Source organism: Myotis lucifugus, unplaced genomic scaffold, assembly GCF_000147115.1.
Source record: "Myotis lucifugus unplaced genomic scaffold, Myoluc2.0 scaffold_100, whole genome shotgun sequence".
NCBI classification, from domain to species: Eukaryota; Metazoa; Chordata; class Mammalia; order Chiroptera; family Vespertilionidae; genus Myotis; species Myotis lucifugus.
This window is the reverse complement of record NW_005871148.1, coordinates 2,742,043-2,756,576: the sequence shown is the minus strand read 5'-3', so window position 1 is coordinate 2,756,576 and position 14,534 is coordinate 2,742,043. Positions and strand designations below refer to the sequence as shown.

Here is a 14,534-nt window from a genome sequence, read left to right as displayed (position 1 = left end):
GCACAGCGCGGAGGTGGGTCACGTGGCTCCACACAGTGATGGGGTGGCGTTCCACAGGATGCGGAGGCAGGTCCCAGCATCTTGGTGGCGACTCTGGGGGTGGGACCCCTGGCTCAGGCCTACCTCTTTGGGGCAATCCATCCAGGAGCCCTGGATGGGTGGGCGGGGCCTATCTCTTTGGGGAGATTGATCGTGGGGTTCCCACACTGTGAGAGGGCACAGGTCAGGCTGGGGAACCCACTCCCCTCCCCACGAGTGCACGCATTTTATTCACCGGGCCTTTATCTAACAATCTAAATAGAGTTGGGAGCAAGAAGAAATTATTTGACATGTATGAAATCGTTTTAGATTTTATATTACTAGAATTAGATTAATTCTATCAAAGTAGGATTAAATGTAACCATAAATAAGTAAATTATATTATAGTTTAGTTATTTTAAAAGTTTATTATTTGTCATTGCCATTCAAGTTCTAGGTCCTGGGTGGTGTCCCAGGGCTCCCCGGTTAGAGGTGAGGCTGGGCTCCCAGGCACAGCAGCTCTCCCCTTCAAGATGGCGCAGCCTCGGCGGCAAAGCCAGCTGCCCTGGGAGAGATTGCAGTGGTAGCAGAGACTTCCCGGCTAGGGGAGCACGGTCCGCCAGCCCCCAAAAGTCCTGTGGAATATAACTGTCACACACACACACACACACACACCCGACATGTCCGTTCTCTCTCTCTCTCTCTCTCTCTCTGTCTCTCTCTCTCTCTCTCTCTCTCTCTCCCTCTGCCATCCTATCAGCCGCCATCTTGGATTCCCCTAGATCAGTGGTTCTCAACCTTCCTAATGCTGCGACCCTTTAATACAGTTTCTCATGTTGTGGTGACCGCCAACCATAAAATTATTTTCGTTGCTACTTCATAACTGTAATTTTGCTACTGTTATGAATCGTCATGTAAATATCTGATATGCAGGATGTATTTTCATTGTTACAAATTGAACATAAAGCATAGTGATTAATCACAAAAACAATATGTAATTATATATGTGTTTTCCGATGGTCTTAGGCGACCCCTGTCAAAGGGTTGTTTGACCCCCAAGGGGTCGCGACCCACAGGTTGGGAACTGCTGCCCTAGATTTACTTCTGATGGTGTCCCCAAGATACATGCTGAACAGAGTGGCTTATGTACCTGATATATTTATTCCTATATACAGTACAAGTCATCTAGGGAGTTGGAAGAGAATGGACATTAGATGTAGTGATGGAGAGTGCAGGGTGTGTGTGAAGAAACCTGTGAAGACGAGCCCAGCTGGAACAGAAAAGCACAGGAGACTAGGGGTCCAGATTGAGGGTCCCAAGCCCCCCAGAGGTGGGGCAAGGGAAGGTACCTTTCCCATTGGGAATGGGGTATGGTTGATGAATGGGTAGCAGTGTGGTATATGATGAAAATGACATTGGAGGAAGACTTACTTTCCTGAATATTTCCCTGTAATAAGCTAGGTTTTGAAGGAAAGACAGGAAATGAGCTGGTGGAGAAGAGAGAATTTCCCTGCCTGAAGGATTAAAATGTTTCAGGGACATGAATGTGCTAACATGTTAATATCCAAGCATGAGGTCAGGAGTAAAGCTAGCAGATCTGATTTTCTGGAAGAGGATAATAAACAATAGATAAGCAAAGGTCAAGCATTTCCATCCTTAAGAAAACGCGCTTTTATTTCCTCACTGAATTGCTTTTATTCCTCACCAAATGATAGCCCCTGAATTTTGGTGTCTTGAAATCTAGCAAAGAAATTTAAAAATTGGTGACTTTTAAAAATTTGAATCCTCTAGTTTTTTATTATTGATATAAAATTTATTCATTTTATGTGTGTAATACAGAAATGTCAAGGAACTTTGAAGAAACTTTCAGTAATTTGAACCATATATCTCTATTCTTAGTGAAAAATGAAAACACCCCAAAGGAGGTTTAATGTGGAGTAAACCAGGTCTGGAAATGGTCTATATTGAAAGACCTCATGGCCTTTTGATGTCTGATTCTTTGATTTGGCTTTTGCTTTTTAAAGGGGTGCTATGTGATTATAATTAGAAACATTTCAAGTTCTTTACTTGGGCAGTTAATTGTTCCTTAGCTTGCTCCGTTGTGACTAATCATGTAGTTCTGAGTGGTAGTAGTGTTTGAAATTATCACTAAGGAGACTCACCTTGTTTAGTAGAGAAAGATCCAGTCCATCATAAAAGCTTTATCACACCCCTAACATGTCAGCATTCATTTTGCAGGTTGTGGCTCTGATGTGAATGTATATTTATTACATATATAAAATGTCTCATTTTAATAATTTTCTAAGTAATTAATGAGAATAGAATAGTTCACTTTTCTTGCAACTGGTACCATTATGTTTGACGTTGGAAAGAATTGATAAATTACTAGAAGGCACTGCTAAAATTGACATTTTTTCCTTAAAAAGTTTTTTTTAAGTTTTGTTAAAAAGTATTCAGTTTTGTATTGATACAAACATTTGTATGATGTTGAGAAAAGTTATCCCTATACTTTGGACAGTGTCTAAGAACTATGATTATAGTTTTCTTCTTAAAAACAGCTTTCTTAAGTACCAATGGTGGTGGGGACCCTGTGCTCTCCTTTCTGCAGTCTGCTGGAGCATCTGAAACCATTTTAGGTGGAGGGTAGTCAAAGTTTCCAGTTTATTGTAAGCATTCCTTAGCCCCAGCAAGCACGCTGACATAACCCTCCCTCGGAGAGCGCGATGGAAAGCTTGAGGAGAGGACAGAAGTATGTGGTGACCGTGCTTCAAGTTGAAAAGGAAATTTCTAGTCTTTTAGAGTTTTTCTTTGTAGCTCTGTCCTCATAGAATTCTGCTTAAATGAGTGTCAGAATAGTATGATGCTTAAGAGACCTCTATTGACACATTTGTGACACTGTTCACACAATAGGTTGAATTTGTAGCATGAGATTTTTAGGTTTATTGGATGCTTTTTTCAGTTTAGTTTGCAAAACCCATTTTTAGAAGTAGTTTATATATGTAGCTTCTTGAGGTTTACTACCATTAAAATTTACTTTGGCAATGAAATGTGGTGAAATAAATGTAATTCTGGTGGGGAGTTGATAAACTAAGAAAATATAGCAATACTTTAAAAAAGTTTTATAGTTAACAAAATTACTTCAACATATATTCTCTTTAATTTATCTTCAGAAGAATCTTACATGGTTGTTTTTCATTGTCTGCATTTTCAAGGGAGAAATGGGTTCAAAGAAATGAATCAATTTAACCTACGCCTTCTGATTCCTATTTTCAGTCTCCCTTCCTGTAAGAATGCTGACTTCTACCTTTTGTGTCAATCAGTGGATTTCCTTTTCTCCTTTTATTTTTTAATGTATTTTATTGGTATTTTACAGAGAGGAAGGGAGAGAGATAGAGAGTTGGAAACATCGATGAGAGAGAAACATTGATCAGCTGCCTCCTGCACACTCCCCACCGGGGATGTGCCCGCAACCAAGGTACATGCCCTTGACTGGAATCGAACCTGGGACCCTTGAGTCCGCAGGCCGATGCTCTATCCACTGAGCCAAACCGGTTAGGGCCTTTTCTCCTTTTTAAAATGACTTGGTCCAGCACGGCCAGCGTGGCTCCGTGGTTAAGTGTCAACCTATGAACCAGGAGGTCATGATTTGATTTCCAGTCAGGGCACATGCCCTGGTTGCGGGCTCAATCCCCAGGTGCATGCAAGAGGCAGCAGAGCAATGATTCTCTCTCATCTTTGATGTTTCTATCTCTCCCTCCTTCTCCCTTCCTCTCTGAAATCAGTAAAAATATATTTTAAAAAATAAAATAAAATGACTTGATCCAAATGATTCATAGATGGTATTTATACTAGATATGTCATTGCTTATTGCTCAGTTCCCAGGTGGGAGAATATGCCCTGTCCAGGGCACCTGCCAACCACCTGCCATGTTCTCTCCATGGGGCCACCTCCCCTTCTCTGCCACACGCCTTGGGTCAGTGGACACCTGATCCAGAGGCAGCATGTTCATTTCCCTGCACAAAGAGCTGAAGGTCACACAGCTGGAAGTGGATTTGAAATGTGTGCTTGACTCCAGAGTCTTTGTTCTCAACCACTGTCCTATCCTGCACTGCCCTCCTTCCTGATCCCAGGAATTTGGAACTGGCAAACCTGGACTAACTCAATCAGTGCAGAAGCTGAAAACATGGAAAGTTACTATGATGAAGGTTGGCTGGGCAGCTGAAGTTTTGAGTAGTTATGCTGACACCAAGAGGAGAACAGCGCATACGCACAGCGAGAAGCGGAGATCTTATGAGAAATGCGGCCAGAGTGTAGAAAAGCTACGTCTCTTCCGGCCCCACTGGAGAGAAACACTCACGGAGAGCTCGCATCTTTATAGCGTACAGTCCTTTTACTTAGGCCGTGGGAGTTGGAGATGTTTTTAAAATTTATTTAAGTAGTTATGTTTATTTTTAAAAACAGATTAACTGTGGCCTATACAATGTTATTATAATACATTTTTAAAGACATTTATCTTAGAACAAGTAAAGGTAAACTTAAATGTCCCCTCTATCAAAATTATCACACATCCTTACTAATAAAGTCTGAATTAGTATGGGAATGGCATACTTTTATAGATTCCCTAAGAATTTTAAGGAGGGTTATTAATGAAAATAAAGTTAGTGATACTGCTTTATTAGGAACATGTATTTATTGTGTAGAAATAAATTCTTCATATAAACTTGTATAAAACCTGAAAAAAATTAACATTTTTTTTTTTATTTCAGAGGGATTAGAGGCCAAAAATTAACATCATCTTTCCCTCTCAAATTTAGAACTAAGCTGAAAAATAGAAGACTTTATTTTTCTTGTGCTTGGAGTTCTTTGAGTTTTGGGATATATAGATTTATAATTTTAATCAAATTTGAAATGCTTTGGGCATTATTTTAAAAAATATTTTTATGTCCTCATCCCTCTCTCTCTTTTCCTTTATGGACTCTTAAGTACACAAATGGGTGGGCAAAGTATGTTTACTGTGCCATTGTGACATTCTTTTCTGTTAATAAAGCTTTTGTGACAATCGTAGTCTGCATGTCTTTTTCCATACAGACAACTGTAAACCTACCTGTGCCCACCTCTGTATATTAGGTTGCTGAAGGTTGTCACTGATTACTTGTTTTCTTTTGTATCACCCTATTTTTCTTTCTATGCTTTGTTTTGGTTAGTTTCCATTGCTCTGTCTTCAAGTTCACTGATCTTTTCTTGAGCAGTGTATAATCTGCCTTTAATCCCATCCATTATATTTTTTATCTCACACATCATAGTTTTTCTACAAAACTTTAAAAATTCTATTCTCTAGAGTTTCAATATGAGAAACTAAGCCTCATCACAAACCCTTTTCTCTGTAGTTAATTGGCTCCTGTTCTCTTCCTTTATTAACTACAACTTTCCCTATCACGGTTTCTCCATTTGTTACCGTTAATGCTGGAATGCCTTTATCCTATAGTTTCTTCTACCCACTTCTCCTCATCCTTCAGTTAACTTTAACATCACTTTCTTACATCCTAACTCCTAGGTAAGGTTTCCCCCATTATACAAATACCCTATATTCTTCTTGGTTCATTGAATTGAATATTCATTGTCCTTATTAGTATTAATTCAATACCTTTCTCCCCTGTTGGACTTAAAGCTCGCTTAGCATAGGAGCTGTGCGTGATTAATTTAGTGATGTTTTCTCAACATCTAGCAAGGTGCCTAGCACATAATGGGTACTTCACACATTAATGGTAAATGAATGAACCAGGAGGTAGCAGTTAGCAGATGACTGAACTTATTATTAAGCACCTGGAAGATAATCACTAGAGCCTTTGGAAAACTGGAGCCTTCCTACTCTATGAAGTGGGAAGAAATGGTCTTATAACATAGATGATATATCTTTATAAATAAAGATTGGGTGTTAAAACTAACATAAATCTAGGAACTGCGCTTTTATGCAGTTATCAATAGAGTGATGCTTTTATAATCAGTAAAAATATTGTATGTTTTATTATATCTCAAAGAAACTTTAATCCCATCTTTAGAAATTTCTTGCTCTGACCATATTTATCATCCTTTTGATGGAGATTTGCTTTTTTCATGGAAAGTGTTATGGTAAGGAAGCAAATAAAATATATTTTATAAATATCAAATATATATTTTACAAATATATAATATATAACATATATATATATATATATATATATATATATATATGGTGAACATATATATGGAACATGCATGTGTGTATTATATATTTGACCACTTAAACATTCTGAGTGATGATCTTACAAAATGGTATGCCCTTCATGAAGCTTTTCTGTTTTACGCTAGGCACAGAGTTCCTTCTGGTCCTGGTTTGCTTGTGTATTGTGTTCATGTCATTGTGTAGCTTTATCACACTGAAAATAGTATAGAATCTGTCTTCTTTCCCATATTGGAAGCAGGGACAATGCCTTGATTATTCTTGTATTTCTAGACCCAAGCACAGATCCTGGCATACAAGAGACATTAAGTAAATGCTTGATGAACATTTAAACTTTCAAATGTTTTAAAAGTGGTTTGGTATGCAAATATTAATGTTGTGTAAGAATATGTTATGGTAAGAACCCAGTTGTAAGTTCAATTAACATCAGATAGTGATCTATTAAACTTTATACATACACTGAGTGGCCAGATTATTATGACCACCTGAGGTTTGTAGGCAAAGTAGCTATAATTTTGCGCAGAAGTTGCTAGAGGGCCAGACCATTATAAATAGGGAAGCAGGTTGTTTACCATGACAGTAGAAGTGATTTTTTTCTGAAGATATGGGTAAACAATGCGATGTAACAGCCTTTGAACGTGGGAGATATATGTATATGTGTGTGTGTGTGTATATATATATATATGTAAAGAAATAGCATGATGGACTGGTTTAATTTTTTTCTCTGCCATTTACTGTGTAAACTTGGGCAAATCACTTAATTTTTCTAAGCTTCATTCTTTTCATTGGTGAAAAAAGTGAGTATCTTTTATAGTTATAAAAATGAAGTAAAATAATATATGAACCGCTTAAACTATGATGAGCATAGTAAGCACTCAGTAAATGTTCACTCTACTTTATTTGCATAGACATTTAAACATTATGGTTACACTTATAAATGTTACAGTTTGTAGCAGCTGTCAGTCACTAAAAGTGCCAGAAAATACCTATTGTGACTTTAAAATATATTTAACATAATTTAGGAATCATTTATGATAAACAGAAAGCTCTCATTGATAAATATTGGTAAATAAAGTTGTCCTATTTGTAATTTGATCTACTGTACATAGTAATGAATGTAAGCGAGAATATTTTCTGGCCACTTTGAAATATTGAACTGTCCAGGGACAAGGCACGAATGGTCTTTTGAAGGAAATAAATATTTCAGCTTCACATTTCAGCTTTTTTTCTTTATTCCTTTGATCTGGCTTTGGTTGCTTACTTATTCTGCCTGAATGACTTCACCACTGCCTTTTCTCCCTAGTAACAAGAAGTGGTCCTGCACCCATTTCAAAATATTTAGGCTTTGTCATTTTATGGGAAGAACATATATTTCCTTATTATTTATTGATATGCTAAATAAGATGGAAAATAAGATGTACTGGGGGGTATGTATGTAGCTTTGTGTGTATGATGTATAATTTATATATGGAACATTTGATCAGTACTTTCTTAAATATAGGAAACCTAAAAGGAAACATTAGATTTGGGGGTTATTTTGAAGTTTAAAGATTTTAAAGGAATGTTTCTTCACTATACACTGTAGCTGTTTTATCTTTAAGGATAATTCTCTCAAGGTTTTCTTATTTTATAAAAATGTCAATTGCTTTTCCATTTGCTGAGGTAGAGTTCTTCTAATTTATTTATAAACCCATATTTTAGGCTAAGTTAGTTTAGCACAAAATTATTATGGAAAACTTTAAACTGTTTAACTTTAGCCATGTTGCTTTATTTATACTTTACAGACAAATCTTCTATCTTCTGAGTCTGGTTTTCTTGTACGGACTCTCATGGCCTCTTTCCATTTATTGATTCCTATAACACTTAGAATTTGTCACAAAATATATAATATTACATTACTCTTTGATTTTTTCCCTTGCATTTTTATCTTTCGCCTTGATCAGATTGTAGTTTCCCCAGAATAAGAAACATTTCTTCATACGTCTCAGTTTTCTGCAGTATCTGACCAAGTGACTCAGGCGTTGCTGCCAGGACCCTGTCTCAGCAACTGGAACATGCTAAGTGACTAGGAGGGCGATGCCAGGATCGTCTGAATCATGATTCAGATCCAGTTGACTTCAAAGGGTTTATGGACCTCCTCGCAACCACCAATCTGTTTTCTGTTTCTGAGTTTGGGTTTTTTAGATTCCATAAATAAGTGAGATCATACTGTATTTGTCTTTTGCTGTCAGAGTTATTTTACTTAGTATAAGTAAAATAAGGTCTATCCATGTTGTTGCAACTGGTAGTATTTCCTTCTTTATTGCTGAATAATATTCCATTGTGTGTGTGTTAAGTTATTTTTTTTATCTACTCATTTGTTGATGAACACTTAAGTTGTTTTAATGTTTTAGCTATTGTAAATAATGCTGCAGTGAACATGGGGGTGGTGCAGATATCTTTTCAAGATAGTGATTTCATTATCTTCAGATATATATCCAGAAGAAGAATTACTGGAACATACCATAGTTCTATTTTTAATTCTTTGAGGGACCTTCATGTTGTTTTACATAGTGGCTGTATCAATTTACATTCTCACCGATGGTGCACAAGGGTTCCCTTTTCTTCACATCTTCACCCACACTTGTTATCTTGTCTTTTTGATGACAGCCATTCTAATAGGTTTGAGATGATATCTTACTGTGGTTTTGGTTTATATTACCCCGATGAAAGCAAAACAAACAATATTTGTTATTATCTGTCTTTTTATTATAGCCAAGCTAAGTTGTATAATGGTATCTCATTGTGGTTTTAATATGTATTTTCTTGAGTGTCCTTTCATGTGCTTTTTGGCCGATTGTATATCTTCTGTGGAGAAATGTCTATTCAGATTCTTCACCTTTTTTTTAAATTGTTATATTTTTATTATTGGTCTGTAAAAGTACTTTATTCTTGATACAAGTCTCTTTTCAGAAATATGATTTGCAAATATTTTCTCACTTTCTATGGGTTTTCTTTTCACTTGTTGATAATATCCTTAGCAGGACAAGAATTTTTTAATTTGCCGAAGTCTCTTTATCTACATTTTAATTTCTTGTTTCTGCTTTTGGTGCTATATCTAAGAAGACAGTGTAGCTCAGTGTTTTCTTCTAAGAGCTTTATATTTTTAGCTCTTACAGGTCTGCGGCCCATCTGGAGTTAATTTTTGTGTATGTTGTAAGGAAGGAATACAACTTCATTCTTTTGCATGTGGATATCTAGTTGTCTTAGCACTATTTGCTGTAAGGACTATTCTTTTCCCAGTGGGCTGTCTTGGCACCCTTGCTGAAAAGCTACTGATGCTCGATGATAGGGTTCACTCCTGGAATCTGAATCCTATTTCATTGATTTATAGATCTATCCTTAGGCCTGTAGCACACTGTTTTTATTACTCTAGCTTTGTAATAAGTTCTTCTTTTTTAAGATTATTTCACCCAGTCTGGGTCCCTTGCATTCAATTTGAGGAGCATTGTCATTTTTCCAATAGTAAGACCCATACTAATTTCTATTTTACCAGGTATCCCTTCCTGACTCTTTTTAAGAAGTATATTTTTATTAATTTCAGAGAGGAAGAGAAAGCGAGAGAGAGAGAGAAACATCCATTATGAGAGAGAATCATTGATCGGTTGCTTCCTGCACACCCCACACTGGGGATCGAGCCTGCAACCTGGACATGTGACCTGACCAGGAATCGAACCGTAATCTCCTGGTTCATAGATTGCCGCTCAACCACTGAGCCATGCTGGCTGGGCATCCTTTTTGACTCTTAATGTTTCGATACCCATAGTGGTCACCATTTTTAAACAGAAATTTAGCAGAGACCACTAGTCTTAGCAACCATGTGAATAAGAAGCCATTTATCATGCTTAGTGAAAGGTATTATTTTTAGTGCATTTTAAGTGATAGTTCTATCTTAGTGTTTTTTTTTTACTAACTCACTCTAACCAGTTTAAGGCCCAATAGAAGCCATGAACATAGATGATATAACTGTTTGGAAGTCTTGTTTACCAGCTCAGCTGGAAAGGGAATGGAGACTCTTCTAGTTGCTTTTCAAACTTGTTTGAAGTTTTTTATTTTGTTTTGTTTTTCTTGGAGTTTCCAGTGGAGATGCCAAGCTGGCAGCAAATGCAGTATACTGTAATGTGAAGCCTTATAAATGCATGCTGGATCCCTGCCATCATTATCAAAAGTGCTGGTACACAAATGTGCAAAGGGAGGATTTTCAAATTAAGGTTGGCCTGCACATATAAATGTTAGCTTGTAAAGCTCAAGAAATACTAAATGGTACTCCATTAGTCTCCTGCATTTTACTGCCTTTTTGGAATAATCATGTGCTTCAGAGCATCCTTTAATCTGAGCTGGCTCATGGTTATATAAGAATTCAGCTTCTTTTTTCTTTGTGCTTTATATATCCAGATGAGAAAAATTTACTGCATTTTATAAATAAATCAGAACTAAAAAGCAAATCTTCTTTCCACCTTTTTATCTTCATGGAGGCCCAGCATTAAGGCATTTGAGTGATGCATTTATACTCGGCCCCACAAGTTCCGCTGAAAAACTAATCTTCAAAGTCACTTTTTTTTTTTTTTTTTTTTTTGCTTCTTACAGGACACTACTTGGAATCATAAAAAGGAATACTGTGCTCATGTTAGTAAGGAGCAGATTTTCTTTTTCAAATGCTGAAAGTCTTCCATTTTGTGACTTTGATAGAGAGGAAAATGGATCCCTCATTAAAATTAAAATGAATATAATCTGTTTAAATTAAGACAGATATTTTATTTATATTAAGACAGAAATTCCTAAATAATAGCAGAGCTCTGCGTTTGCCATGGTTTCACTGGACAAGAGCATTGATTTACACTGAATGAGGCCTTCTTTGCTTTTTAGTTTTACTACTAAATTAGCTCCAGACTGTGTAGTGGAGCTAAAATTAGTTGGGAGATTTCACACATTTCCTTTTACTTGCTATTTAATATAAAATAATATTTTCTATTTGTAAATCAGGATAGAAGTTATTAATTAAAAGCAACATGCTTTATTGTACAAGGTTTTATTTCAAAACTATTTTTAAAATATATATTTTTAATATGGTCAATAATAGGTACCTGATTATAATTACAGTGTATGACTTTGACTCATGTGGCCATAAGTTGGTTATAAAGTAAATGAACTACACTTAGTAGGTAAGAATGAGATGACGTAAAGAAAATGTTGGTCCTATTAAATTGAAAGTGTTTAAATAGCTCTTGTGAATTATTGGACAAAATGGTGCAATACAACTGACTTTCAATATTCATAGAACAAAGCTGATATTTCAGCTGTAAGTCATGTATTTTTATAAACTATTGTCCAATATACTTTCTTTTCCATTTATAGACAGACTGAGCAAGCAAAAGTAGACCTTTGAAAAATTGTAATCCCAATCATGAAATAGTCATTCCAGGTGCTTTCAGGAGAACCCCCAGAATGTAAGAGTGACAGGGGACTCGTCTCTGTAGTATGGCAGAGAAGGAGCTATTGCAGCCCAGTCTCCTGCAGTGGGCTGTTATTTATGCATCAACCACAGCAGCCCTTCCTCTGTGTCTGGTCTCAGATCCTCCGACAGAGTGTTCTAAGCAGCCACTCTCAGTTGTTTGGGTCAATAACACCAGAGCAAATGTCCATCACATTTGCCAACCTAGGCCTAGGTCAGTGATGGCGAACCTATGACACGCGTGTCAGAGGTGACACGCTAACTCATTTTTTGGTTGATTTTTCTTTGTTAAATGGCATTTAAATATATCAAATAAATATCAAAAATATAAGTCTTTGTTTTACTATGGTTGCAAACATCAAAAAATTTCTATATGTGACACGGCCCCAGAGTTAAGTTAGGGTTTTCAAAATGCTGACACGCCGAGCTCAAAAGGTTCGCCATCACTGGCCTACGCTGAGGTACCCAAAATAATTTACACCACTTTAGGCTTTCTCCTATGCTCTTTTAATATTCAAATATTTGAGTATTCAAACAAAAGAATCCATGTATCTCAGGGATACCCTGAATAAAACTCAAGGCTTCCTGCTTCTTGTGTGGACTAATATAAGAAGGGTGAAAATGCACTTGGCCAAATTCAAGTTCCCGATGGCCATCGGAAGGCTCAGTCTGATGTGGAGATGCCTGGTTTCAATCAGTTTTGTTTTTAGGGAAATCTTTGAAAGTAGTTGTGCTTTGATCAGAACACATATTATGTGTCTATACCCTTTTCTTCCCTGAGACAAGTAATGTTATTGTCAACTTATCAAAGAGAAGTTTTATAGAATTTGGATCAAAAAATTGAAATCTGAGTTTTGTTTTAGAGAAGGTTAAATAGTGTTCTTTCAAGCCTGGTTCTTTCATATTTGGACTCTGAAGCTTCTCTGAACTTTTCCAGGGAGAAAGAGGAGCAGCTGGCTCGTGTGACTGAGGTTCAGAGGTTGCAGGCCCAGCAGGCAGACGCTGCCCTGGAGGAGTTTAAGCGGCAGGTGGAACTGAACTCGGAGAAAGTCTATGCCGAAATGAAAGACCAGGTGAGGAGGCCACCGTACTGTCCTTTTTGAAAGTCACTCTATCAGTAGCAAGGCACATTCTGATCTTACATATGACAGAAGCATATTATTTTTTTAAAAAACCTTTACCAAAATTAGCTGTGCAATTGGGTCAGGAACCCAGAATGAGAAAGGGACTGTAGCCTTGGCAGAGGACACCCACTTCCACAAGAGCCTCAAAGGAAGAGGTGGCCCCTAGTGGCCAAGAACCAGAGCCCCTTGGAAAGGGGTCAGCCAGCGGCTTGCCCTGCTCCTAGCAGGGCACATGCAAGGAAAGGAGCTGTGCCTTGCTCCTCCCAGGCCACTGGGGGCGCTGTGATCAGCAGCTCCCTGTTGGGGGTGAGTGGAGGGAGACCGTGGAGAGCACCTAGAGCTGTGTGGACAAGGAGATGGGTCCTCTTTCTTCCTTCAGGATTCCTTGATTCAACCTCCCCTTCATGCCCGAATAACCATTTTAAAGTTGCGTCTACACATGTGGTAATGGCAGAAATGTATCTTACTTTGGGAGCTGGATCAGTCTACAGACGAAGTCGGGTTTTGTAGAGCAAGGATTCAGGTTGACCATGTGTGTTTGTTCATTTCCATGAATAGTGTTTTATTGATCAGTTACGGCAGATTATTTTCAACTGGTCGTTGAGGTAGACAGAGGCTGTCTTCAATCCTTGTAAAGGGTGTCCCAAAATGCACGCAAGAAGTAATTTTGATAGAAAACACAGGTTTATAATTAAAAATTGTAAATTTTTTATTGATTCAAAAAGTATACAGTATAGGGTTATGTATGGAATAGCATATCGGGTAAATGGATTATCATGTCACGATAGCGAGCACCATTAACTGTTATTGCCTGAGCAGCCGCATTTTCAAAGAATAATGGTCCGATGATGCCTCCAGCCCAAAATCCGCACCAAACAGTGACACATTGTGGATGCATTTGTTTCTCAACAATCACTCGTGGATTTTCTGAACCCCAAATGCGACAATTTTGTCGATTAACCAAGCCATCAAGATGAAAATGAGCCTCATCGAAATTCAGCTACATTTATGCAAAAACGGTCATGGAAAATTTCAACAAAAGAGTGTGTATGTGCCAGCAAAGTCATGGAGGCCATTTACCCGATATGCTATTCCATACATAACCCTATACTGTATACTTTATGAATCAATAAAAAATTTACAATTTTTAATTATAAACCTGTGCTTTCTATCAAAATTACTTCTTGCATGAATTTTGGGACACCCTTTACAAGTTAGTGGCATGTTTTTCAGTTTTAAGAGAAAATAAAAAATTGAAAAAGAATAAAGGGAACAAACACCAAGGTACACAATCACGAAGAATCAACAATTGTTGACACTGTTTATTTAAACTAAATCTTTTCAGATGACGTCTTAGTTTGCTTTGTTGTTCATGTCTAATCACATTACTCTCTCCATCTCAGAGAAAAACCACTATAATTAATTTAATGTGTAATATTTCAGCCTATTATTTTATGTGCATAAATTATATTGATGTATGTTGTATGCATTTTTATACTTCTATTTTTAAAAAGTTAGATAAGTACTATAGATTTTATATATTTTGTTTACTCTTTTATGTTTAATTTTATACAGTTGTGCCCTATCTATGTTGATTTAGTACAATCCCTTTAACACTAAATGTATTTTATCATATGAATATACCATACTTTATTTATCATCTCCTTGATTCAAGGGTGTT

The 14,534-nt window shown here is 37.0% G+C and overlaps 1 protein-coding gene across 1 annotated transcript in view; it reads left to right on the top strand.

Annotated features, from left to right (window-relative positions):
* Nucleotides 1-14,534, top strand: part of CEP112 (centrosomal protein 112) — a 281,747-nt gene that overhangs the window by 86,164 nt on the left and 181,049 nt on the right. Inside the window, exon 18 of the mRNA XM_014458887.2 lies at nucleotides 12,667-12,802. Within this exon, the coding sequence (XP_014314373.1) occupies nucleotides 12,667-12,802 (136 nt within the window). The remainder of the gene's footprint in view (nucleotides 1-12,666; nucleotides 12,803-14,534) is intronic.